The sequence below is a fragment of the Ranitomeya imitator genome, chromosome 7, assembly GCF_032444005.1.
Source record: "Ranitomeya imitator isolate aRanImi1 chromosome 7, aRanImi1.pri, whole genome shotgun sequence".
Lineage (NCBI taxonomy): Eukaryota > Metazoa > Chordata > Amphibia > Anura > Dendrobatidae > Ranitomeya > Ranitomeya imitator.
In genome coordinates, this window is record NC_091288.1 from 142922231 (window position 1) to 142950178 (window position 27948).

The 27948-nt window shown below is 44.0% G+C and overlaps 1 protein-coding gene across 3 annotated transcripts; it reads left to right on the top strand.

The window, feature by feature from the left end:
• Positions 1 to 6: 6 nt before the first annotated feature.
• On the top strand, positions 7 to 27589 carry TRA2B (transformer 2 beta homolog). 3 transcript variants are annotated; one of them, XM_069733872.1, is made up of 10 exons: positions 7 to 174; positions 11949 to 12225; positions 12440 to 12585; positions 12962 to 13124; positions 13212 to 13400; positions 13556 to 13671; positions 15674 to 15766; positions 18929 to 19006; positions 19117 to 19190; positions 25812 to 27589. In XM_069733872.1, the coding sequence occupies exons 4-10, from the start codon at positions 13092 to 13094 to the stop codon at positions 25820 to 25822; spliced, it is 594 nt and encodes a 197-aa protein (XP_069589973.1). In that variant the 5' UTR covers positions 7 to 174; positions 11949 to 12225; positions 12440 to 12585; positions 12962 to 13091; the 3' UTR covers positions 25823 to 27589. The 3 variants fall into 3 exon arrangements, with proteins under 3 accessions (XP_069589973.1, XP_069589972.1, XP_069589971.1); XM_069733871.1 differs by lacking the exon at positions 11949 to 12225 and having other exon boundaries at positions 8 to 174; positions 12962 to 13112; XM_069733870.1 differs by lacking the exon at positions 11949 to 12225 and having other exon boundaries at positions 10 to 174.
• Positions 27590 to 27948: the final 359 nt, after the last annotated feature.

Here is a 27948-nt window from a genome sequence, read left to right on the forward strand (position 1 = left end):
ATGCGCAGAGTGAATGGCCCCGCCCACCGAGAAGGAGCTTTCGCGCCTCCCTTGACCGCCTGTTATAGCAGTGAAGCCACCACGAGCTCCTGCACTTCCTGAAGAGCCATCGACGTGGACGGTCACACTGCAGCCAAGATGAGCGACAGCGGGGAGCAGAATTTTGGCGGTCGGGTCAGTATTAATGTGCATTAGTTATGGCTGCGTACTATCGCGTGTCCTGGGCTGTGGTGACGGCTGCTCATAGACGTAGGTTATGTTCCCGGGTTTCTTTCTCTGTGACCGGAAACTACCGTCTGCTATCCCGGTTTCTTAGAGACCTGTAGCGTCACGCGGCAGTGCCGTGCCCGGTTGCGGCCCTGTAATGGCGGTGCGCACTGTCTGCTGCCTCCGGCCGGGCGCCATTTTGTGGGCCGGATACCCGCTCTTATGAAATGGCTCCGCGCCGTGACGACTGTAACGTGAGTCCGCCGCACTGGCGGGGGGCCGGGGCCAGCTGTGCGCTTATAAGCCGGTGGGCTTGTGTGTGCACAATGGGGTCTTTGTCTGCCCTGCATGGGTTCAGCTTCACCATTTTGAGGAGCAGATCATTTATTAGCCCTTCATTTAATATTATTTCTTGTGTAGTGGAAACGGCATGTGGCACCTGCTCTGCTTGTACAACTTGGCCTGATGCTGACCTTTCTCTCAACACCCCGGTCTATGGGGAGACACTCACCTCTTACCCCCCCCCCGTTTCTGGTGGAGACGCTCTCACCTCTATTTTCTCCCCCCCCCCCCCCAGTCTCTGGTGGGGAGGCGCTCGCCTCTATCCCCCCACCCCTCGGTCTGATGGAGACGCGCTCACCTCTATCCCCCTTAGTCCGTGGCAGAGACATACTCGCCTCTATTCCCCCTCCTTGGTGAGCGCGTCTTCGCCACAGACTTCTAACACCACCCCAGTCTGTAACAGAGACGCGCTCACCTCTATTAACCCCTTGTGCAGGCATGTACTACGGAGGACAGAGAATGAACTCCAATCCAATATTGCAGCCAGCGGGTAAGGAAAGGGTGAATTAAAAACCCCGCCTCCATGGCTGAAGATTGTTCCCTCCAAATTCAGGTGATAGTGTCCCTTTAAGGATGGACTGGAGAGGTGCAAGGGTGTTAGCAGGGAGGCCGCAGAAAAGGATGTTGCGGGAGATGAGGGCGTGCACTAGCATTTTAGTAGATTGACGGTTGAGGAAAGGACAGATTCTGGAGATATTTTTTGATCTGGAGACGACAGGAGGTGGAAGGAGCTTGGATGTGCGGTTTGAAGGACAGGGCAGAGTCAAGGGTTACTCCGAGGCAGCGGACTTCCGGTACGGGGAAAGCATGATGTCATTGATTGCGATAGATGGGTCAGGTAAGGAAGATCTATGGGATGGAGGAAAGATGATGAGTTCAGATTTGTCCACATTGAGTTTGAGGAAGCGAGAGGAGAAGGAGGATATGGCTGATAGGCACTCTGGGATTCTGGACAGCAGAGCGGTGACGTCTGGGCCAGAGAGGTAGATCTGAGTGTCATCAGCATAGAGGTGGTACTGGAATCCATGGGACTTTGAGTTGTCCCAAACCAAGTGTATAGATTGCGAAGAGTAGGGGTCCTAGAACAGAGCCTTGGGGAACTCCCAACAGAGAGAGGGTGGGATGAGGAGGTAGTGTGGGAGTGGGAGACGTTGAATGTGCGGTTGGAAAGGTACGAGGCGATCCAGGATAGGGCGAGGTCTTTGATGCCAAATGAGGAGAAGATCTGTAGTAAGAGGCAGTGGTCAACTGTGTCGAAAGCAGAGGACAGGTCTAGAAGGAGTACAGAGTATTTTCCGTTAGCTTTGGCTGTAAGTAGGTCATTAGTGATTTTGGTCAGGGCTGTCTCAGTTGAGTGATGGGGGCGGAAACCAGATTGTAGATTGTCAAAGAGCAAGTTAGATGAGAGGTGGGAGGAAAGTTCAGCGTGGACGTGCTGCTCCAGGAGTTTGGAAGCGAATGGGAGCAGCGATATTGGGCGATAGCTGGATATAGCAGTTGGATCGAGGGTTGGCTTTTTAAGGATAGGTGTGATTTTGGCATCTTTGAAAGCAGAAGGGAATGTGCCAGAAGATAGTGATAGGTTGGAGAGGTGGGTTAGGGATGGGATAAGTGTGGTGGTGAGGTTGGGGAGAAGATGGAATGGGGTCGAGCGCACAGGTGGTGAGGTACGATTTGGAGAGGAGACAATTAAGCACCCCTTCAGTGATGTTGGAGAGAGAGGTTATGGAGTTTGGGCATTGGTCTGGTATACAAAGGGGTTGTGGTGGTTGGACAATGAAGACTTGCCTTGTCTGGTTGATCTTATTTTTAAAGTGTGTGGCAAAGTCCTCAGCAGAGATGAAGGGGGGGGGGGGGGGGGGGGTTTGGCGGAGGAGGGAGTTAAAGGTTTTGAATAACTGTTTGGGGTTGTAGGATAGGGAAGATACAAGGGTTGTGAAGTAGACCTGTTTAGCAGAGGAGAGAGCAGATTTAATAGCGAGTGTTGCCTGTTTGAATGCAGTGAAGTCGTCTTGCAGGTGTGTTTTCTTCCAACGCCGCTCTGCCACCCTGGACACTTGCCGGAGCTTTTTAGTGGTGTTATTGTGCCAGGGTTGTCTATTGATACGTCGCACTCTGCCATGGACGAGAGGGGCAACTGTGTCAATAGCTGATGCGAGAGTGGCATTGTAGAAAGCAGTGGCACTGTCTGTCATGGAGTGAGGATATGGATGCCAGTGGTAGGATAGTCAGAGAGTGTGTGGGTGTCTAGGTGCAAGGTTTCTGCGGGGGTGCACATTTTGCTGGACATGGATGACCAGTGAGGAGGACAGGGATGAGAAGGTGAGCAGATGGTGGTTGGATAGAGGGAGAGGGGAGGTGGTGAAGTTAGAGAGCAGAGGCGGGTGAATACCAGGTCTAATGTATGTCCGTCCGTCTGTGTGGGTGGCTGCTGACGACCACTGAGTAAGTCCAAAGGATGAGGTAAGGGACAGAAGTTTGGAGGCTGTTGACTGAAGAGTATCAATGGAGATGTTGCAGTCACCCATGATGATGGTGGGAATGTCAGCAGAGATAAAGTGGAGAATTGGTCAATAAAGGCAGTGGCTGGGCCCGGAGGTCGGTATATGATGGCCACTTGGAGGTTGGAGGGAGAGTAGATTTGGACAGTCGACTTCAAATGAAGGGAGGATAAGGGAGGGTAGAGGTGGGATTGGGTTAAAGGTGCAGTTAGGAGAAAGGAGAAGACCCACTCCTCCACCATGTTTGTTGCTGGGTCGAGGGGTGTGGGTGTAGTGGAGACCTCCATAACACAGTGCAGCAGGGGAGGCGGTGTCAGAGGGTGTTAGCCATGTTTCTGTCAGGCCAAGGAAGGCAAGATTGCGAGAGAGAAAAAGGTCGTGAATCACATGAAGCTTATTGCAGATTGAGCAGGAATTCCAGAGTGCTCCAGGGAGATGGAGCAGGGAGGTGGGCGTCGGGGGCACGGGTTTTATGTTGGAAAGATTGCGGTAGTTCATATTAGATAGGGAGCGATAGGAGGGGGTAGTAGTGGGATGTATGAGCTGTGGGGGTCCCAGGTTGGTAGATATGTCTCCAGCAGTAAGGGAGAGCAGGTGGGAGAAAGAGTGGCCGACTTGTTTTGTTTTCTTAGGACAGATTTGAGGTTGAGGAGCAGGTCAGCAGAGGACAGGTGGGGAGGTAAGAGGGAAGGGGAGATGTTTATTAGGTTAGTGAGTTCTGGGGTTTGTGATAGCGAAGGAGAGAGAGAGGATTAGTGGAGCAAACACTGTAAACATATACTCACCTATAGCCCGTTGAAGTCCTGCTATACTCGCCATCCGCTGCCTTTTCCGCTCCTCGCCACGCTCCCGGGATCGCTCCATTGCAAGCGGCAGCTTCCGGTGCCAGGGCTGGTGTGAGCAGGACCTATAATGACGTCACGGTCACATGACCGTGACATCACGGCAGGTCCTTGTCGCACACCAGCCCTGGGATGGAACCGGAAGCTGCTGCTTGCAATGGAGTGGTTTCGGGAGCGTGGCGCGGAGGGTGAGTATAGCAGGTTTTCTGTTTTTTGTTTTGTTTTTTTTTTACTATTTTTTTTTAACATGACATATTTTTACTATTGATGCTGCATAGGCAGCATCAATAGTAAATAGTTGGGGACACACAGGGTTAATAGCAGCAGTAACGGAGTGCGTTACACCGCGGGCCGTTACCGCTGCCATTAACCCTGTGTGAGTGTAGGGGAGGGACTAATCGGACTGTGCCCGTCGCTGATTGGTCGCAGCAGCCATGACAGGCAGCTGCCGAGACCAATCAGCGAATGAATAACCGTGACAGAAGGACAGACAGACGGAAGTACCCCTTAGACACTTATGTATATAGATGTATTGGCAATCGGCCAACACCTCAGGGGAGGTTACATGATCAAAGGCACTGAGCCTGGCTGCAAACATATGCTCTAAGGGTGCCGTCTCACAGTGACACTTTGGTCGCTACGACGGCACGATCCGTGACGCTCCAGCATCGCACCATTATCACTCCAGCGTCGTAGACTGCGGTCACACTTCGCAATGCACGACGCTGGCGCGATAATTTCATGACATGTTTGCAATGTAGAAGCTGTTGGTTACTATGCGCACATCGTATACAATATCGTGCACACCTTTGTTACACGATGCGATCATGCCGCCACAGCGGGACACTTGACGACGAAAGTTTCAAACGATCTGCTACGACGTACGATTCTCAGCGGGGTCCCTGATCGCAGTAGCGTGTCAGACACAGGGAGATCGTAAGTATATCGCTGGAACGTCACGAATCGTGCCGTCGTAGCGATCAAAATGCCACTGTGTGACGGTACCCTTACACCTTGAACACGATAGTATCTCCTGTGATCCCAGCATGGATGTACTGCAGTAAGTAATACAATGCAACAAATGAATTTGGCAAACATTCAGCAGGTAAATTAAAGGGGAAGTTTGCATGATGGTAGACAGCAGATAACAGCGAGAAGAGATGTTTGTACCACACTTCCGTCAAAATCCGTCGTTTTGTGAAAAAAAAAAATTCTGCTGGATCAATTTCTTTTCTTAGACTTGTATTAGCGACGGATTGTGACAGTAGGCCACACGTTTCATCCGTCGTAAAATTGCTGTCCGTCGGGCGGGGACAACGCACAGAGGAACGTTTTTTGTTTGTCGTAAAATCACTCAGCGACGGATCCTTCACCGTCTGTGGTTGGCTATAATGGAAGCCTATGGACGCAGGATCCGTCGCTGACTGAAAAGCAGGAATCCAGCGACAGGCTCCGTCTTTTGAAACTGAGCATGCGTGGAAGAATTTCCAGTCAGGGAAATTCTCGCTCTCTAACTTTTTCTATTGATGCTGCCTATGCAGCATCAATAGTAAAAAGATATAATGTTAAAAATAATTAAAAGAAAAAAAAAAATTGTGATATTCTTACCTTCTGGCGTCCCCCGCAGCCTTCCCGATGCTCCTGTTCCCCGTGATGCCTTGCGAAATGACCCGATGACGTAGTGGTGTCGCGAGACCGCTACATCATCACAGGTCATTGTCTCGCAAGGCATTCCTGGGAACAGGAGCATCTGGATGGTAAGAATATCACATTTATATTTTTAACATGGGTTGTGTATGTGTTTTCGTAGCGGAAAAACGCGGCGAAGATGCATACACAACATGTGCACATAGCCTCGACGGATCAGTAAAAAAAAAAGACGCAGTGCATCAGTTTTTTACAATCTGCACAGGATCCGTCTTTTCAACATTTTGACGGATTGTGACTGATTGTAAACAAAAAAAAAGTGTGAAAGGCATTAGGGTATGTGCACACGTCCGGATTTTTAGCGTTTTTTTTGCAGATTTTCGCTATAAAAACGCTATAATTCCGCATCAAAAACGCTAAAAATATGCATCCTATCAGATGCGTTTTTTACCGCAAAAAAACGCATTCCGCAAAAAAAATGGACATGCTCATTCTTTTTGCGGATTTCTAAGCCAAAATGACTTTCAGGCGGGAAAAAAAAACGCGAAAAAAACGCGATTTTCTGCCAGAAATCTCCGGATTTTGTCAGGAAAAAAACCTGACGTGTGCACATACCCTTACCATTATAGTTGTACTCCAGGATATTTTTTTTAAGTGACTCTGTCAGCACAGTGACCAAGTACAGACACTCAGTAATTCATAGCAGGACCAAACATATAATATACTTTTCCACCTGCTTGTTGTCCCTCTATCTCCGCCCTGCCCCCTTTGATGACAGCTCTGGCTTCATAGACCCAGAGAATGGCTAACATATGGAAACAAGCAGGTGGGGGGTGTTTAAGGGTATGTGCACATGTTGCTGAAAGGTGTGCAGATTTTTCCGCACTGATTTTGGTAAATCCGCACTGCGGAATTACGGCGTTTTTTGTGCGGATTCCACCTGCAGTTTTATACCTGCGGATTCCTATTATGGAGCAGGTGTTATCCACTGCGGAATCCACACAAAGAATTGACATGCTGCAGAATAAACAACGCAGCGTTTCCACCTTTTTTTTTTTTTTTTTTTTTTTTTTTTTTTCCTGCAGCATGTGCACTGCTGATTTGGTTTTCCATGGTACTGTAAACTCATGGAAAACTGCTGCGGATCTGCAGCGGCCAATCCGCTGCAAATCTGCAGCGTGTGCACATAGCCTAATAATGTTTGTCCCTGCTGTGAAGCACTGAGTGCCTGTACTTGGTTTGCACAGTTAAGGCCCCTTCACATTTAGCGACGCTGCAGCGATACCGACAACGATCCGAATCGCTGCAGCGTCGCTGTTTGGTCGCTGGAGAGCTGTCACACAGACCGCTCTTCAGCGACCAACGATGCCGGTAACCAGGGTAAACATCGGGTAACTAAGCGCAGGGCCGCGCTTAGTAACCCGATGTTTACCCTGGTTACCATGCTAAAAGTAAAAAAAACAAACAGTACATACTTGCCTACAGCCGTCTGTCCTCCAGCGCTGCGCTCTGCTTCTCTGCTCTCCTCCTGTACTGTCTGGGAGCCGGAAAGCAGAGCGGTGACGTCACAGCCAGTACAGGAGGAGTGCAGAGCGCAGCGCTGGAGGACAGACAGCTGTAGGTAAGTGTCTAGTGTTTGGTTTTTTTACTTTTAGCATGGTAACCAGGGTAAACATCGGGTTACTAAGCGCGGCCCTGCGCTTAGTTACCCGATGTTTACCCTGGTTACCAGTGAAGACATCGCTGGATCGGTGTCACACACGCCGATCCAGCGATGTCAGCAGGGAGTCCAGCGACGAAATAAAGTTCTGGACTTTATTCAGCGACCAACGATCTCCCAGCAGGGGCCTGATCGTTGGTCGTTGTCACACATAACGATTTAATTAACGATATCGTTGCTACGTCACAAATGGCAACGATATCGTTAACAATATCGTTATGTGTGAAGGTACCTTAACTCTGTGCTGACAGTCCCATTAATTTCTACATCTGTTAGCATTCGCTGTGTGCTGTGAATGTGAAACATACTGTCCACCATCTTCTGCTGTTCCTGCTTTCACCTGTCATGTGACCACAGCAGTGACCTGCTGGCTCACTACAGTTTCTTGTTTGGTCGGAAATCGCCAAAAGAAGAAATGGTCTGCGGTGCAAGTTGGGGTCACACCATGCAGGGGAGGTACTGGAGTTGAGCTGGAAGCTGCAGAAGATGGCAGTGGGTAAGTATTATAGGGATTTTCCCACTAAGTTCATTTTGATCAATAGATCTTGGCATAATTTCCACAATTGGATATGTTTAAATTAAAATATTCCTGACCTGCAAATCTTATCAATGTGCCCCTGCTATGTAACGGTTGTCTGACCGTGCAGGAACATGATCTGATCATCTATTGCACAGTACACAGCAGGGGTACTTTTAAAAGATTATCTCCTTACAGGAATATTTTATTTAAACGCATCGAATTGTGGAACTTATTATTCCGAGATGTATTGATTAAAGTTAACTTTGTTCGTGGGACAATCCCTTTAATGCATGCATGGGGCATACAGTACTGATACCTGAGCTATTGATCTGGTTTTACTGCCTGTACAACATATCCGAAGTATCTGATGGCTGGCAGACTGGCCAGTGCCACCTCCCATCTCCCTCAATGACGAGAACAGGGGTTCTATTTCCACCATTTAGTTGATGGTACTTGTCCACTTCTGTTTGGCAAAGATAGCCAAGCATTGTACTGTGCCAGCTACATCAGTGCCTTAGGTGGGGAACGGAGCAAACCTGTCTGCAGGATTGTGCTCAGTAAACTACAGACAGTGTTAGGTTGTAGCTGTTAGGCCGGAGTCACACATGCGAGAAACACGTCCGTGTCTCGCATGTGAAAAGCAAGCTCCTGGCACTTGGGAGCGGAGCGTGCAGCTCCATGTGTTGCTATGTGGCCACACGCTCCGCTCCGAAGTGCCAGCGCCAGAGCTTGCTTTTCACATGTGAGGCACGGACGTGTTTCTCGCATGTGACTCTGGCCTTATACTGATTAAAATTCCTGGAGTGAAGAAATCCGTCTTGTTGTTTAATCTGTATTTGTAGTTTTCAGTTGATGAGATTCTCCTACTTTGGGGGTGGCCTTGCAGGGGGGCTTTATGTGGTGCTCTGCTTGCATATATCTTTATGTGCTTATGACAGGTCACTGATCCTTCATTGACCTGCCCCCTATTTTACATGCTGCATAGGGTATTGTGGGGATAGAAAAATTTTTTTTACATCCAGCAAAATGATGCAGTAGCATCTGTCTCTTACCAATAGGTGCTACTGAGTTGCTGCCATTTTGCTGGAAAAAAAAAAAAGGCTGCATCAAAGTGATGCTGGTGCTTATGCCCTTTACCCCCAAGGGTGGTTTGCACGTTAATGACTGGGCCAATTTTTACAATTCTGACCCCTGTCCCTTAATGAGGTTATAACTCTGGAACGCTTCAACGGATCCCAGTGATTCTGACATTGGTTTCTCGTGACATATTGTACTTCATGATAGTGGTAAAATTTCTTTGATATTACCTGCATTTATTTGTAAAAAAAAAAAAAAAAGGAAGTTTGGCGAAAATTTCGCAATTTTCCAACTTTGAATTTTTATGCAATTAAATCACAGAGCACTGTAATGTAGCATAACATGCTGCTATAACCACGTTTTAAATGCATGTGAAACATTACATGTGTAATATGAGTTTAAAGAAGTTACTGGGGGCTGACATCTTGGTTTCACGACACTATCAGTGTCATTTTACGGCACGCCATGGACATGGGGTCAGCGCCAGTCTATTATCTCCTTTCTCTAACATTGTAGCTGCTTTAGCAGTGACCTGGGCAAGCCTCTGTGGGCTGCACAACTCACTGCTGTAGGTGTGACTGGCCGCCATTTTATAATAGCCCAGTGCTATCTGCCGAGCTCCACTTACTTTCTATCGCAGGAGAGAAGCACTCACTGGAACCGGAGGATGGGGAGTGCGGGTGATTTATCTCCATGCTCCTCTGTACTCCAGGCACTGCACTGCACGTCCTGGGCAGACATCCTCTGCTCTCACAAGCTGCCCTCCATGTGTGCTTCTCCTGCTCTGTCTCCGCCTCCTCACACACAGACCCTGTGATCTCCAGTAAGCTGCATTCACAGCCTGCCTCTCTCTGCCATACAATGTATCTCTCCCCTCCCTCCACAATGCCTGGCCATTCTCTGCAGACCTGGATCTCCTCCTTATCTTACTGAGGGTTGAGTCACAGACGGCTCTGCTCAGATAATGCTGCTCCATACATAAACACCACATGTCTTCACTTTTCCTCCAGTCCACCATGCTGCTGAGCCCACTGTGTTCTGCTTTTTTGTAAACTCTGTAGCTGTTTCTGATGCAGTAACTGCTGGTGATAGCAGATCACAGGGCAATCGCACACAAAATGGCTCTGCCTGTTATGCTGCTCTTCGTTCTGCCCCAGGGATATTAGACCACCCAAAAGGGGAGGGAAATGGTGATGTCAGCAGTTACTGCCCCAATTTTCCAGCAAAGAGGAAAGCTGGTAAGTCTTACTATAGCTGCTTGAGGTCTAAAACGGGAAATGCTCCCCCTAGTGGTATATAATATATATATATATTTTTTTTTCATATAGAAATGTTTGCAAACAATGCTTTAATACATTTTTTTATTTTTTGTTAGGGAGTTAAAAGTTGACCAGCAATTTCTCATTTTTACAACACTTTTTTAAGGGACCACATCTCATTTGAAGTCATTTTGAGGGGTCTATATGATAGAAAATACCCAAGTGTGACACCATTCTAAAAACTGCACCCCTCAAGGTGCTCAAAACCACATTCAAGAAGTTTATTAACCCTTCAGGTGCTTCACAGGAATTTTTGGAATGTTTAAATAAAAATGAACTTTTAACTTTTTTCACAAAAAATTTACTTCAGCTCCAATCTGTTTTTATTTTACCAAGGGCAACAGGAGAAAATGGACCCCAAAAGTTGTTGGACAATTTGTCCTGAGTACGCCGATATCCCATATGTGGGGGTAAACCACTGTTTGGGCACATGACAGAGCTCGAAAGCGAAGGAGGGCAATTTGACTTTTCAATGCAAAATTGACAGGAATTGAGATGGGACGCCATGTTGCATTTGGAGAGCCACTGATGTGCCTAAACATTGAAACCCCCCACAAGTGACACCATTTTGGAAAGTAGACCCCCTAAGGAACTTATCTAGAGGTGTGGTGAGCACTTTGACCCACCAAGGGCTTCACAGAAGTTTATAATGCAGAACCGTAAAAATAAAACAAATTTTTTCCCACAAAAATTATTTTTTAGCCCCAGTTTTGTATTTTCCCAAGGGTAACAGGAGAAATTGGACCCCAAAAGTTGTTGTACAATTTGTCCTGAGTATGCTGATACCCGATATGTGACTCTGTCATACTATACGAAGGCCAGTATATGCTCATCCACATATGCTCTTCTGTACAGGGCTACTCACAAGTCACAATCTGAAAACCTGCTCTTAGTGGTTTTCTATACCTGGTGCCTTTCATCTGGCTCCTGGTTGTCATGAGCTCCTTGCAATTGCATTGGAGATGGGTGTCTGAATTGAAGCCTGGGTAGGATCATCACACAAATGCTGCTGACAGCAGCTTTTAGAATAATAACTTCAATCTGCTTTAGTGCTGATCTGTTACTAAAGGTAGATGCCAGCTACATGTGTAATACTTCCTGATGAAGAGATCTTCAGTGGTCTCCTTGCTTGGTAACTTCATTTTTATTTTTCTTAGCCATAAAAAGGTATCATAGGCCAAGATTGTTTCTGCGACTGAGCATTCAACATACCTGATAGATAATGCTGTTACTATTTTTATCACTGCATAATGGACTTAAAAATTATTTACCATAAAAAATGGTGCATTAATATACTTTTTTTTTTTTTGTACTTCAACTCCATTTTTCTTAATTATTTAGCTTGTAGGGTGCTTTTTTTTTTTTTTTTTTTTTCTGCCCCCATGGTCCCATTTACAACTCCTTTAATACTTAAGTTCTATATAAACAGCAGCAGTGTTAACCACTGAGCCACTGTGCCACCCGGACTGTCTTCTTGACACTTCAGGAAACTGCAGCCAGTGGGTTTTTTCTTTCTAAATTCCACTGAACCTAGGCACCCAATATTAAAGGCCTCATTCTAAGCATTTACTGTAGTGTAACTTAGACTGACTGCTACTGCACTATTCTATTGCATGCTGTAGAATAAGAACTGCCATGTCATATATAAGGGCACATTATCAGGGCACTCAAAGCCATTTTGGCATTCAGACTACTTTTTCTTATACATTCAACTAGATTTCAGAGTTTTGATCCTAAAGATTTTAAACTCCATCCTGTTCTTTTTCTGTTAAGGTTAATATTGAAGAAGGAAAATACAGAAGTCTTCATTTGACACGTTTATTATATGAGAATTTTTTGAAGCTCAGAAATAAGTGAAGCTGAAATATGAAAAAAAAAAAAGTATGCATGCTAATTGTAAGAACTGAAGCCCTACTTGTAGAATTTTAAGAAATATTTATGAAGTCAGGAAGATGAAAAGAAGTCAGAATTTGAAATGAAGAATGAAGAAAGAAATAAAAATGAAGTTTAAGATGAGAAGTAATCTGGCATCATTAAAGCTCTACGCTAAGTAATTACTAGTCTGTTTCTGTGTCCCTGTATATATCAAATTATATGCATGCATTATTTGTTAAAGCAAGCATACAGGGTAAAACACATAGGCAAAAAATGGGGTTGTAATTAAATTTCACTCAGATTCCTACTAAAGACTTCAACTTTGACGGAGGTAATTTATTTAACGCACTGGCAAGTCATTTGTGCTTAATGTACTATTTATGTTGTAGGAATCTCGATCTGCTTCTAGGAGTGGGAGTGCTCGACGCTCAGGCAAGTCTGCAAGCCACTCTCCCAATCGTTCTCCAGCCCGATCTCGATCAAAAGAGGGATCAAGACGTTCAAGATCCAAATCTAGATCAAGATCTGAATCAAGGTTTGTTTTCATGGTTCTGTTTATATTGTATAGGTGATGGGTTTTTAAAGGCTTTCCAGACTGCATATAACTCACAGAATAGAACTGTGTAATGTGTACACTTAGTATTCTCCCTCTGCTGTCATCTTGAGCAGTTGTCTCATGACCGCAAGTATGCAAACTAATGGCTGCTCATGCCGACAGTGTTATCCTGACAGCGTGCATATTGCACACTTGTTAAGATGCAGTAATTTTCTGTCAAAGTAATTGCAAAAATGTTATGTTCAGCTTTGGAAAGCCTTTAATGCAGATATTATTTTGGTATTAAATACTGTTGCTAAGAGTGTTCTTTTTATTTATTTTTTTTCCTCACATTCTTTCCTTTCCACACCCCCAGATCAAGATCAAGGAGAAGTTCTCGTCGTCACTATACAAGATCTCGCACTCGTTCTCGATCCCACAGAAGATCAAGAAGCCGTTCATACAGCAGAGATTATAGACGACGACACAGCCATAGTCACTCTCCTATGTCAAATCGTCGACGTCATGTAGGCAATAGAGTAGGTTACTCATTTATAGTGATGCTGTCAAAAATGGACCCTTTTAGACCATAAAAATTGTAATCTTGTGACTTTTTTACCCTTTAGGCAAACCCTGATCCAAACTGTTGCTTAGGTGTATTTGGCCTAAGTCTTTATACCACAGAGCGTGACCTAAGAGAGGTGTTTTCGAAATATGGTCCAATAGCTGATGTTTCCATTGTGTATGATCAGCAGTCAAGACGATCTAGAGGATTCTCATTTGTATACTTTGAAAATGTGGATGATGCGAAGGAGGTGAGAATATGATGTAATGTTTAAATTGTTCTCACGATAATTGGCCTTTTAAGAATATTTCTGTCATGCCATGAATAGATAAAATTACCACTGCTGCTGAACCAAAGCTTGACCTTGTATATGCTGTGTGTTCATGTCGTGTGGTTTTGTTTCAGGCAAAAGAACGTGCCAACGGCATGGAACTGGATGGAAGAAGGATAAGAGTTGATTTCTCAATAACAAAAAGACCTCATACTCCTACACCAGGGATCTATATGGGAAGGCCGACCTAGTAAGTATGAAAGATGAGATGTGTTGTGTTCCAGGGGGAAGCTTGTCTGTACTTGGTGTAGGAATTGAGAACAGTTGTTTTTCAGATTGCATTTAGAGGTTTTCCACTACCCTTACTTGGTTACTCTCTCCCCCAAAGAGACCTCAGTATAATGCTAGTAAAGAACCTCCATATATACCTTTTTGTACCAGTTTTGTGTTCTGGCTTCTCTCCCTGTACCCTGACAACCAGCTGTTTTCATTGCAATCACTTCCTGATTTGGATCCTCTGCTCCTTTCTGACTACATGTAAAAAAGCTGCGGAGACACCATCACGTGTTTCTCGACGCAAGCAGTGAATAGCCAGGCCTTTCTCCGGGAAGGAACAACCACGGGAAGGGCAGCATCCTATGAAGGAAAGCCACCTATGCCAAACATGGTATCCATCCACAGACAGCTGTTTCGGGGTTTTTGCCCCTCATCAGTGTGGAGTAGGAATCTGGCTATTAGGAGCAGTGCCTAGTAAAAAGGCTATAAAGGCACAGATGATTGGCCTCGGGGAGACCAAAACATCCAACACCGCGGAGACACCATCACGTGTTTCTCAACGCAGTGATTCCAGAACACTGCCCCCATCCCTTAGGGGAAATATGCCTGGCTATTCACTGCTTGCGTCGAGAAACACGTGATGGTGTCTCCGCAGCTTCTTTACATGCATCTGCATATTTCCCATAAGGGATGGGGGCAGTGTTCTGGAATCACTGCGTTGAGAAACACGTGATGGTGTTTCCGCGGTGTTGGATGTTTTGGTCTCCCCGAGGCCAATCATCTGTGCCTTTTATAGCCTTTCTGACTACAGGCAGGTCATATCTCTTGTACTGGGCTACAAGACAGCAGTGGGAACACTCCCTGCAACTTGGCTTAAACCCCTACCCAAAGTCACCATCCCAGTATGACCTTTGGCATGAGCATGATCTCCTGACACTGCTGCAGGCAAGGCTTTTAGTGCGCTACACATTGGATTACTGACCAATGGTCCTCTCAGCCGATTCTCCCATACACACCCGCTCTGCCAAGCACTCCTATATTCTGACAAATCCAATGACTTATCTCAGGTTGAACACAATTGTCAGCCTGAAATCTGAAATGCGCAATTAACATCTTTCCCAACTATCAGTCTGCCGGCGACCATAACACCCCCTACCCCCATACACACTGGTCAATCAAGCAAACCTGTACTTTAGTCTGTCTTCAGAGTCTCTTACTGCAAATAGGAAAAAATGTACAGCACCAGCCCTGGCAATAATGCCCATCTCCCACTTACTCTTTAGGCCTCTTTCACACTTCCGTCTTTCAGCTCCCGTCACAATCGTCGTTTGTGAGAATGCAGGATCCTGCATTTTCTCATAGACTTGCATTAGCGACGGATGGCCATCCGTTTCCCATCCGTCTTTCACTGGATCCTGCATAAAAAAAGTCCGTCGGGCAGAGAAAACATGCAGAGGAAAGTGTGTTTTTTTTTTTTTTTTTTTTTCCCCCCTCTGCACGTTGGAAAATCGATCAGCGAAGTATCCTGCGCTGCCCCGTCACTGGCTACAATAATAACCTATGGGCGCAGGATGCTTTGCTGCCTGTGAAAAGCAGGAATCCAGCAACGGGTCCCATCTTTTCAAAGAGCATGCGTGGAAAAATTTCCCGTCGGGGAAATTCTCGCTCGCTCTTTCTTTTTCCTATTAATGCTGGAACGCTCAAAATGGCAACAAAAAACTTTCATTGCGAAACAAAAGCATTCTGGCAAAATGTTGACAATGTTCTGTTTAAGTTTTAGAAAGTAACCAATGCCCTTATCATAAAGTTTACAGAACTTATTAAATCTTCATATTAATCTTCTCTTACCCTATGGCATATTCATAGGCTTTGCCAAATTGTAAAAGCTAAGAATATTGTTTCACATCGAATGTTGACGTAACGAGCTGTTGGATTGAGATTGTTCACTTTCCCTCTGTTCGCTTTAATTTCAAAAGTAGTGGAAGTTCACGCCGAAGAGACTACTACGAGCGAGGTTATGAACGTGGAGGATATGACGATCGGGAATACTATAGCCGTTCATCTTACAGGTAAAGTGAGAATTGTACTATTTTTAGTTTAACTTGTATAAAATGCTCCCTGTCCACAGAAAAAAAAAATTGTGAGCTAAAGCATTGGTGTTAATAGTGGGAGCCTCCTGCTTCCATTGGCTTAGATGCTGGTATCTGCATTTACCATGGCACTTAATGACTGGCATCTGATCTACAATCTGTTGTTAGTAGTACTTTAAGGGGTGGGAGTAGGCTGTTGTAGCGGGGGTGTATGGAACAAGCTCGGCAGGTGCTAAGCTTGCTCCAAATGATGCTGGTAACGCTCTAAAGGTACCGTCACACTAGACGATATCGCTAGCGATCCGTGACGTTGCAGCGTCCTCGCTAGCGATATCGTCCAGTGTGACAGGCAGCAGCGATCAGGCCCCTGCTGTGCTGTCGCTGGTTGGGGAAGAAAGTCCAGAACTTTATTTCGTCGCTGGACTCCCCGTAGACATCGCTGAATCGGCGTGTGTGACACCGATTCAGCGATGTCTTCGCTGGTAACCAGGGTAAACATCGGGTTACTAAGCGCAGGGCCGCGCTTAGTAACCCGATGTTTACCCTGGTTACCATCGTTAAAGTAGAAAAAAAAAAAAAACACTACATACTTACCTACCGCTGTCTGTCCTCGGCGCTCTGCTTCTCTGGTCTGGCTGTGAGCGCCGGGCAGCCGGAAAGCAGAGCGGTGACGTCACCGCTGTGCTTTCCGGCCGCTGTGCTCACAGCCAGACGAGAGAGGCAGAGCGCCGGGGACAGACAGCGGTAGGTAAGTATGTAGTGTTTTTTTTTTTTTTTTTTTTTTTTTTTTACTTTAACGATGGTAACCAGGGTAAACATCGGGTTACTAAGCGCGGCCCTGCGCTTAGTTACCCGATGTTAACCCTGGTTACCGGGGACCTCGGGGTCGCTGGAGAGCTGTCTGTGTGACAGCTCTCCAGCGACCAAACAGCGACCGGATCGTTGTCGGTATCGCTGCAGCGTCGCTTAGTGTGACGGTACCTTAAGGCCGGGATCACACATACTCGAGATACGGCCGAGTCTCGCAGGTTAAAACCAGCCTGTACAGAGCTATAATTTTTCATCCCACTGTGCGTTACTGAAGGGTTAACTAAGTACCATAAAACATTTTTTTAATACGTTGAGGGGTGCGGTTTTTAAAATGGTAGCAATTTTACATATTTCCAATATGTTTCCCAAAGTCTCTTCAGAACTGAATAGGTCATTAAAAAGTTTTACAAGTTTCCTTAAAAAAAAAAATGAAAGTGCTACTAAACGTTTAAACCTTCTGATCTTCCTAACACGATAAAATAAAAGCTTTGGACATATTGTGGTGACGTACATCAGACATATGGGAAATGTTTCATAACATTTTGGGTGTAGTATAAATATATACACTTAGTGGTAAAATTAGGCTCATTTTTCTTTAATATCATAAAGTGTTTTTCTTGACACACTATAATCTCAAGATAACTGCAATATGTTAACATATAGAATGATCGCCACAAAGTGACACTAGTCAGATTTTGAAAAATATTACCTGGTCATTTAGGGGTTACAGAGCTTTGTAAGTTTATGGAGGACAATAAACCACCCACTGCTTTGACATAAGAATCCATGGCTTGTGTGAACTCTAGTGCCTACCTTGGAGCCTGAACCCTACAGTATGTATGAAATGGCCCTGAAAACAGCTGCAGCATTAACAAGGTTTTCCCCCATTCAGTTTCTGGTTTCGATGTAAATATCTATCTTTACTCTCAAATCACATTTGTAATCCCACCCTGTGAACATGAAAATAAACTACTGACGCTGGTGGAGACCTGTGCCTGGCACAACAGGCAAGTGGGTGGCAATCACCTGCCTGTTAGTGCTTAACTTTTTTTTTTTTTTTTTTTTTAACCCCTTTACCCCCCGAGGGTTGATGCACGTTAATGACCGGACCAATTTTTACAATTCTGACCACTGTCCCGTTATGAGGTTATAACTCGAACGCTTCAATGGATCCTGGTAATTCTGAGATTTTGGAAATTTTTTGCAATTTTCAAACTTTGAATTTTTATGCTCTTAAAACGGAGAAATATGTCCCCCAAAATAGTTAATAAATAACATTTCCCACATGTCTACTTTACATCGCACAATTTTGGAACAAAATTTTTTTTTCATTAGGGAGTTATACCAGTGATTTCTCATTTTTACAACAAAATTAACAAAACCATATTTTTTTAGGGACCACTCTACATTTGAAGTCACTTTAAGGGGGTCTGTATGGCTCAAAAGTGACACCATTCTAAACTGCACCCCTCAAGGTACTCAAAACCACATTCAAGAAGTTTATTAACCCTTCAGGTGTTTCATAGGAGCAGAAGCAACGCAAAAGGAAAAAATGAACATTTTATCTCTTTAGTCACAAAAATGATCTTACAGCAACGATTTTTTTTTCTTTTCCAATGGTAAAAGGAGAAAATGGACCACAAAAGTTGTCCAATTTGTCCTGAGTACGCTGATACCCCATATGTGGGGAGGAACCACTTTTTGGGAGCATGGCAGAGCTCAGGAGGGAAGGAGCGCCATTTGACTTTCAAGCTAAAATTAGCTGGAATTGAGATCAGACGGCATGTGGCGTTTGGAGTGCCCCTGATGTGCCTAAACACACACCCCACATGGACGGAATAGTACGTCTAATGACAGAAAGGTGGGGTTAATATCTCCTCAAGCTATAGCAGCTATGTCTGTTACAGGCAGGGGCGGTGACCATACACACCCGGCACCGTTATACTGATTACAATGATTCTTTGGATGAATAAATTCATCTCATGGTTGTTTAATCCTTTCTGTTAATGAGATTCTCATTCTCTGGGGGGGGATATCTTTGTGGTTCTCTGATTAGATATTCACCAGTATGGCTTCTCAAAGGTCACTGATCCCTCACTGACCTGCCCCCTATTTTGCATAATGAATATTATATTAAGGGGGATTAAGAAAAAAATCACCTGCAGCAGGTGGTTCCTCCAGCGCTGCAGTATGATGGCATGTGTAATATGCATTTTATTTGATATAAATTAGTGTCTCAAAATGGCGGCACCTGATGAATTTATGAAGTCGTTTTTTTTTTTTTTTTTTTTTCCCCCCATGCATTCATATATCTAATATTCTGTATTATAGGGGAGGCGGAGGTGGTGGTGGTGGTGGAGGTGGAGGTGGAGGATGGCGTGGAGGCCAGGACCGGGATCAGTTTTCTAGGTAATTTGCCTGATCAGTGTGTTTTTATGCTATATTGAGGCTAAAAAGAAAGTTGTTCTTAAATGGCTCTAATCATATGCCTTGTTTTTAATGTAATTTTAATTTGACAGAAGGCGGTCTCCTTCACCATACTATAGCAGAGGCGGATACAGGTCTCGCTCCAGGTCTCGGTCTTATTCTCCACGTAAGTTGTGCTGTTTCTTTCATTCCACTACACAATCTGTCTGAAGGTCACACATTGGTGTTCTATTGAGCAACGGAACTGTATTAAACTCTTGTTTAACCCCTTCATGGCCCAGCCTATTTTGACCTTAATGACCTGGCTGTTTTTTTGCAATTCTGACCAGTGTCCCTTTGAGGTAATAACTCAGGAACGCTTCAACGGATCCTAGCTGTTCTGAGATAATTTTTTTCGTGACATATTGGGCTTCATGTTAGTGGTAAATTTAGGTCGATAATTTTTGCGTTTATTTGAAAAACATGGAAATTTGGCGAAAATTTCACAATTTTCAAATTTTTAGTTTCTATATTCTATATTAAACGAGTTATGACACAAAATAGTTAATAAATAACATTACCCACATGTCTACTTTACATCAGCACAATTTTGGAAATACCTTTTTTTTGCTAGGAAGTTAAGGGTTAAAATTTGACCAGCGATTTCTCATTTTTTACAACACCATTTTTTATTTTTTTTAGGGACCACCTCACATTTACATAGTTACATACATAGTTATTAAGGTTGAAGGAAGACTATAAGTCCATCTAGTTCAACCCATAGCCTAACCTAACTTGCCCTAACATGTTGATCCAGGGGAAGGCAAAAAAAACCCATGTGGCAAAGAGTAAGCTCCACATTGGGGAAAAAAAATTCCTTCCCGACTCCACATACGGCAATCAGACTAGTTCCCTGGATCAACGCCCGATCAAGGAATCTAGTATATATACCCTGTAACATTATACTTTTCCAGAAAGGTATCCAGTCCCCTCTTAAATTTAAGTAATGAATCACTCATTACAACATCATACCGCAGAGAGTTCCATAGTCTCACTGCTCTTACAGTAAAGAATCCGCGTCTGTTATTATGCTTAAACCTTTTTCCCTCCAAACGTAGAGGATGCCCCCTTGTCCCTGTTTCAGGTCTATGATTAAAAAGATCATCAGAAAGGTCTTTGTACTTTCCCTCATATACTTATACATTACCATAAGATCACCCCTTAGTCTTCGTTTTTCCAAACTAAATAGCCCCAAGTGTAATAACCTATCTTGGTATTGCAGATCCCCCAGTCCTCTAATAAGTCAGTTTGAGGGGTCTATATGGCAGAAAATACCCCAAAGTGACACATTCTAAAAACTGCACCCCTCAAGGTGCTCAAAAGCAAATTCAAGAAGTTTATTAACCCTTCAGGTGCTTCACAGTAGCAGAAGCAACATGAAAGGAAAAAATGAACATTTAACTTTTTAGTCACAAAAATGATCTTTTAGCAACAATTTTTATATTTTCCCAAGGGGAAAAAGGAGAAACTAGACCCCAAAAGTTATTGTACAATTTGTCCTGAGTACACCGATACCCCATATGTGGAGGGGAACCACTGTTTGGGCACACAACAGGGCTCGGAAGGGAAGGAGCGCCATTTGACTTATTCAATGAAAAATTGGCTCCAATCTTTAGCGGACACCACGTCGCGTTTGGAGAGCCCCTGTGTGCCTAAACATCATTGGAGCTCCCCCAAAAAGTGACCACATTTTGGAAACTAGACCTCTCCCCTCCCCCCCCCTCCCCCCCCCCCCCCTCAAAAAAAAAGGAGCTTATCTTGATGCATAGTGAGCACTCTAAACCCCCAGGTGCTTCACAAATTGATCTGTAAAATTGAAATTTTCATAGAGTGATCGTAGCCACGTGGGGGCAAGGATATCTTCGATATTACTTGCGATTATTTATGAAAAAACGGAAATATGGCAAATTTTTAAAATTTTGCAATTTTCAAACTTTGTATTTTTATGCCCTTAAATCAGAGAGATGTCATGAAAAATAGTTAATAAATAACATTTCCCACATGTCTACTTTACATCAGCACAATTTTGGAAACAAATTTTTTTTTTTTTTTGTTAGGAGTTATAAGGGTTAAAAGTTGACCAGCAATTTCTCATTTTTACAACACCATTTTTTTTTTTTTTATGGACCACATCACATTTGAAGTCATTTTGAGGGGTCTATATATGATAGAAAATAATGAAGTGTGACACCATTCTAAAAACTACACCCCTCAAGGTTCTCAAAACCACATTCAAGAAGTTTATTAACCCTTTACGTGCTTCACAGGAACTGAAACAATGTGGAAGGAAAAAATGGAACATTTAACTTTTTTTTTGCAAACATCTTAATTCAGAACCATTTTTTTTTATTTTCACAAGTGTAAAAACAGAAATGTAACCATAAATTTTGTTATGCAATTTCTCCTGAATACGCCAATACCCCATATGTGGGGGTAAACCACTGTTAGGGCGCACCGCAGAACTTAGAAGTGAAGGAGCGCCGTTTGACTTTTTCAATGCAGAATTGGCTGGAATTGAGATCGGACGCCATGTCACATTTAGAGAGCCCCTGATGTGCCTAAACAGTGGAAACTCCCCACAAGTGACACCATTTTGGAAACTAGACCCCTTAAGGAACTTATCTAGATGTGTGGCAAGCACTTTGAACCCCCATGTGCTTCACAGAAGTTTATAACGTAGAGCCGTGAAAATAAAAAATCGCTTTTGTTTACACAAAAATGATCTTTTCGCCCACATTCTTATTTTCACAAGGGTAACAGGAGAAATTAGACCACAAAAGTTGTTGTGCAATTTCTCCTGAATACGTCGATACCCCATATGTGAGGGTAAACCACTGTTTGGGCGCACCGCAGAGCTTGGAAGTGAAGGAGCGCCGTGTTACTTTTTCAATGTTGAATTGGCTGGAATTGAGATTGGACGCCATGTCGCGTTTGGAGAGCCCCTGATGTGCCTAAACAGTGGAAACCCCCCACAAGTGACAAAAAAAAAAATCGCATTTTTTCTACAAAAATGATCTTTTTGCCCACAAAGTTTTATTTTCACAAGGGTAACAAGAGAAATTGGACCCCAAAAGTTGTTGTCCAATTTGTCCTGAGTACGCTGATGCGCCATATGTGGGGGTAACCCACTGTTTGGGCGCACGGCAGAGCTCAGAAGGGAGGGAGCACCATTTGACTTTTTGAGCGCAAAATTGGCTGTTGTGTTTGGAGACCCCCTGATGTACCTAAACAGTGGAAACCCCCCAATTCTAGCTCCAACCCTAACCCAACACACCCCTAACCCTAATCCCAACCTGATCCATAATCCTAATCACTAACCCTAACCATAATCACAACCCTTACCCCAAAACAACCCTAATGTCAACCCTAACCATAACCCTAATCAAAACCCTAAATCCAACACACCCCTAATCCTAATCTCAACCCTAACCTCAAACCTAACCCTAATCCCAATACACCCCTAATCACAACCCTAACCTTAACCCTAATCCCAAGCGTAACCCTAATCCCAAGCGTAACCCTAATGCCCACCCTAACCCTAATACCAACCCTAATCCTAACCCTAATCCCAGCTCTAACCCCAACTTTAGCCCCAACCCTAACCCTAAGGCTACTTTCACACTTGCGTCGTTTGGCATTCCGTCGCAATCCGTCGTTTTGGACAAGAAACGGATCCTGCAAATGTGCCCGCAGGATGCATTTTTTGCCCATAGACTTGTATTGCCGACGGATTGTGACGGATGGCCACACGTCGCGTCCGTCGTGCACTGGATCAGTTGTGTTTTGGCGGAGCGTCGGCACAAAAAAACGTTCAATGAAACGTTTTTTTGTACGTCGCATCCGCCATTTCTGACCGCGCATGCGTGGCCGTAACTCCGCCCCCTCCTCCCCAGGACATAGATTGGGCAGCGGATGTGTTGAAAAACTACAGCTGCTGCCCACGTTGTGCACAATTTTCACAACGTGCGTCGGTATGTTGTGCCGACGCATTGCGACGGCCCCGTACCGACGTAAGTGTGAAAGAAGCCTAACCCTAAGTTTAGCCCCAACCCTAACCCTAAATTTAGCCCTAGCCCTAACCCTACCCCTAACCCTAATTTTAGCCCCAACTGCTGTTCTCCTGCCGGCCGGCAGATGGAGACAGATGGCGGGCGCACTGGGCATGCGTCCGCCATGTTCTGCGGCCAGGAGGAGCAGCAAAAGGATCCAGGGACCTAGGTGAGTATGCTAGGGTCCCCGAATCCCCCTATTTCTCTGTCCTCTGATGTGCGATCACATCAGAGGACAGAATTACACTTTACTTTTTTTTTTTTTTTTTTGCGGTCGCCGGTAAACAGGGGTCGGTAATACCGACCCCGATCATGCTCTTTGGGGTCTCGGCTACCCCCGGCAGCCGAGACCCCAAAGATTCTCCCGGTGCCGGCCGGCGGGCGCACTGCGCATGCACCCGCCATTTTGAAGATGGCGGAGCCCACCGGGAGACACGAGGAGCATCGGGGGAGCTAGGTGAGTATTGGGGGGCCACCTGGGACCCCTTTTCTCTGTCCTCCGATGTGCGATCACATTGGAGGACAGAGAAATGAAAAAGAGATCGCATTATTTTTTTTTTTTTTTTTTTTTTTTTTTTTGCGATCGCCGGTAAACGGTTAATTACCGGCGATCGCAAATGCGGGGTGGGTTAAACGCCCGAATCATGTTCTCTGGGGTCTCGGCAACCCTCGGCAGCCGAGACCCCGGAGAAAATCGGCCTCTGGGGGGCGCTATGGACTTTTTCCACAGCGCAGTTAATTAACGGCGCTGTGGTTTAAGTACCCTTAGCGGCCGCCGTTAAAAGGCGTATCGGCGGTCGCTAAGGGGTTAATGTTCAGCTGTTTTTACATTGTTTTTACATGTACCAGTTACTGCTGTGAGAATTTTACAACTTCTGTTCAGCTCCCATTAATACTAATGACCTATCCTAAGGATAAATTGTCAATTAAAGGTGCAGGGACAATGTGAACTGAGAGCCTCATTAACATGTCAGTGTTCAAATGTATGTGAAAAAAAATTATACTGGTGTCGTCCGTCTGTATTTACCATCAGTAGGTAAATTAAACTTCTATACTTCCCTAAATCCTGGAATGTGAACAGCAGCATAGATTAGAATTGGTAGTAAAAAAAAAAAAAAAAAAATGGAAACCACATAGTTACGTCCATATATATTTGGACAGAGAACATTTTTCTAATTTTGGTTATAGACATTACCACAATGAATTCTAAACAAAACAATTCAGATGCAGTTGAAGTTCAGACTTTCAGCTTTCATTTGAGGGTATCCACACTAAAATTGGATGAAAGGTTTAGGAGTTTCAGCTCCTTAACATGTGCCACCCTGTGTTTTAAAGGGACCAAAAGTAACTGGACAGATTAAATAATTTTAAATATAATGTTCATTTTTAGTACTTGGTTGAAAACCCTTTGCTGGCAATGACTGCCTGAAGTCTTGAACTCATGGACATCACCAGACGCTGTGTTTCCTCCTTTTTGATGCTCTGCCAGGCCTTCACTGCGGTGGTTTTCAGTTGCTGTTTGTTTGTTTTTTGTGAAAGTTAAATGTTCATTTTTATTTAAACATTCCAAAAATTCCTGTGAAGCACCTGAAGGGTTAATAAACTTCTTGAATGTGGTTTTGAGCACCTTGAGGGGTGCAGTTTTTAGACTGGTGTCACACTTGGGTATTTTCTATCATATAGACCCCTCAAAATGACTTCAAATGAGATGTGGTCCCAAAAAAAAATGGTGTTGTAAAAATGAGAGATTGCTGGTCAACTTTTAACCCTTAACTCCCTAACAAAACAAAAAAAATTTTGTTCCAGAATTGTGCTGATGTAAAGTAGACATGTGGGAAATGTTACTTATTAAGTATTTGTGACATATCTCTGATTTAATTGCATAAAAATTCAAAGTTGGAAAATTGTGAAGTTTTCAAAATTTTTACCAAATTTCCGTTTTTATCACAAACGCAGGTATTATCAAAGAAATTTTACCACTATCATGAAGTACAATATGTCACGAGAAAACATTGTCAGAATCACCAGGATCCGTTGAAGCGTTCCAGAGTTATAACCTCATAAAGGGACAGTGGTCAGAATTGTAAAAATTGGCCCGTCATTAACGTGCAAACCACCCTTGGGGGTAAAGGGGTTAATGAGATCTCACCAGATTCCACCATAGCTCATAAGCAATTTTTTAGCCTGATTAGGCAACACTTGCATATCCTGTCAAGACTGGGACTGATTGTAGAGCTCAATCTTCTGCATAGAGAAATAACACTGCCTTAATTGCGCTCAGTTTTGACAGTTGTGGTATAATCTACAAATCACTTCACCATGGGCTCAGGCCCTTGAGTTCAGCTAGATCAGAAGCAATGACAAACTACCACCAGTGAACTGATTGTTGTGACAGCTAATGGGTAACAGAGTTTATGTCAAAGTGGAGGCCGGAGTCAAAGGTTTACTGTGCTTTTTATTGGTTTACTGCTGTCAAACTTCATATTCATTGTTCAGATTTTAAGTTTAAGTAATTGGAACAAATTTGCTGCTGCCCCTGAGATTCCTCAATCTCCTGCTCTTTCAGTTGGTCATAAAACACAATACAATCTGTTTGGTTTATCTGTATGTGTTTTTATATAACTTTTATTTCGGTCACTTAAGATAAAGATCACTGGCTTTGTTTTGCTAAAATACTTTTTTTTTTTTTTTCCTCCTAGGCCGCTATTAGAGTGGGAACTACTTGACTGAATCAAATCGACGTGTTCAAACATGAAGATACATCCTACACTTAACATGTGTTTGACAATTTAGTAAAGGACATTTTGTTGTAGAGATTGTGAACTGGCAGATGTGCATGTGTTTTGATTGTGCTTTTGTTTTTTGTTTTTTTCTCTCTATTGTAACAAGTAGATTAATTGTAACTCTTTTTTTTTTTTTCATTCCGTAAAATGTAACATAAATTTTTAAACTGTCCTCTTCAGCAATTGTAAAAAAAAAAAAACCTGCCTCCACCTTCCTGTGATTTTGTTTAAAAATACCTTCCACCCCCTCCAAAAAGAGTGCCCTTATAAAATGCAGTCTTTATTTTTTTTTTTTTTTTTATCTAATTGGATTTAAAGGAGGCCTATGTTGAACAGTGAAAACCCAATAAATTAGAGGATATCTGGGACTTAAAAAAAACAAAACCAAAAAAGCATATAGTTGCGAACAAAGGCAACTACCTGTCTTGTCTGCACCTGGTGCCGGTCATTGACTGCTCCTTCCAGAGATTCAGCTTCTCCCTGCCAACAGAGCAGCAGTTTCTCTTCCTCTGTACAGGGGCAGGACTACTATCATGCTTGACAGCCAACTTCCCCAGTTAAACAGGGGAGAGCCAGCTGTCAATCAGCAAGACACCAGTAGTCCAGTCCTGTAAACAGGAAGACAAACTGCCACTCTGACATGACATCAGCAGAAGTGGATGGCTGCTCTGTGCTGGAGGAGAACAGCGCAAGTCACATAAAGGATGACTTTAGCATTCCTCAGTCTTAAATTGACAATCAACATAATTTGGCCATAGTCAAAGGGATACTTGTTAGTGAAAGGGGTAGTACCAACCAAACCATACTATCCAAATCTGTAGTAAGTAATTAAAATTAGCAAATGCCTCCAATTAGAAATGTAGTGTAGAGTTTTTTTTTGTTTGTTGCTATGGCTCTTCCTTCATGTGCAGGACCTTGGATATCCATGGTTGCAACCACTAGCAAATAGCCAAGTCACTTTTATCAGTGGATGTAACCATGGATACTTAAGGTCCTGCAACGGTCTGCACATGAGGACAAACATAACGAATCAGAAAACTACACTACATTTCTAACTGGAGGTTTTTGGTAATATTATTATTACACCTACTACATATTGGGATAGGATCTTTGAGGTGGGATTGCCCCCTTCAAGTTTGACTAGAACCGTTTGGGCTGACCGAAGGACTGTGTAAAAGCACTGTTCCTGATTACACTGGTTTCTGGCAAAAAAGCTTTGATGAAAGTTTGATAGTCACTCAATAAGATGCACACATTCACCAAGAGGCACATGCAAGGCGCTTGATTCATTCTTGCATCAATACTGGCATGGAAAACATTGGTCTTGAAAAATCAGGCCTAAAGTCTACCTTTTTTGCAATATGACAATACTCCCCTTGCTGCAATGGCTTCGTGAATGCATTTTTCCTTTCGGCCGTTTTCTTTATGCCTCACCTGTGACTTCTAGGGGGTTATAGCTTTTTGAGTCTAAGGTTCTCTGCTTCACAATGTTGTGCATGTGTGAAAGCTTTATATTCTGTTCCAGAAAAATAACTGCAAGGCTATAAAAGAACCACGGGTTGTCTAGGTGTCCCAGGCAGTTTAAACATTTTAGGACTCTGCACAACTCTAAACAAATGCACAATGCATATGTTGCTTTTCTTGTGTAATGCTAATTTTTAAATAAATGTTTTCTGAATAGTGTTCATTTTTAATTAAGGTTTGTCAGATTTATTAAGTTATGAAACTTCTTAACCCCTTCCCGGCCTCCGCCGTACTAGTACTGTGGAGGTTGGGTCCCCTGCTTTGATGTGGGCTCCGGCGCTGAGCCAACCTCAAAGTCGGGACATGTCAGCTGTTTTGTATCCAACAAATGTTAGACCGCACCCAATACTGACACCGTCTCCATGGACGTCAGGGCGCTCGTCCACACCAGGGGGTCCGTCCCAGCAAGAGATTCCACAATCGAAGTATAAAAAGGACAGCGCCACACCAGGAAGTGACACAGTAACCTTCTTTATTCTGCCTCCTACGGCAGGAGGCAGAATAAAGGTTACTGTCACTTCCTGGTGTG

Coding starts and splice junctions, on each gene's coding strand:
- TRA2B (XM_069733870.1), top strand. CDS start 139: ATGAGCGACAGCGGGGAGCAGAATTTTGGCGGTCGG. Junction 13,125..13,211: donor GACGTCATGTAGGCAATAGA/GTAGGTTACTCA, acceptor TTTACCCTTTAG/GCAAACCCTGATCCAAACTG. Junction 13,401..13,555: donor ATGTGGATGATGCGAAGGAG/GTGAGAATATGA, acceptor GTTTTGTTTCAG/GCAAAAGAACGTGCCAACGG.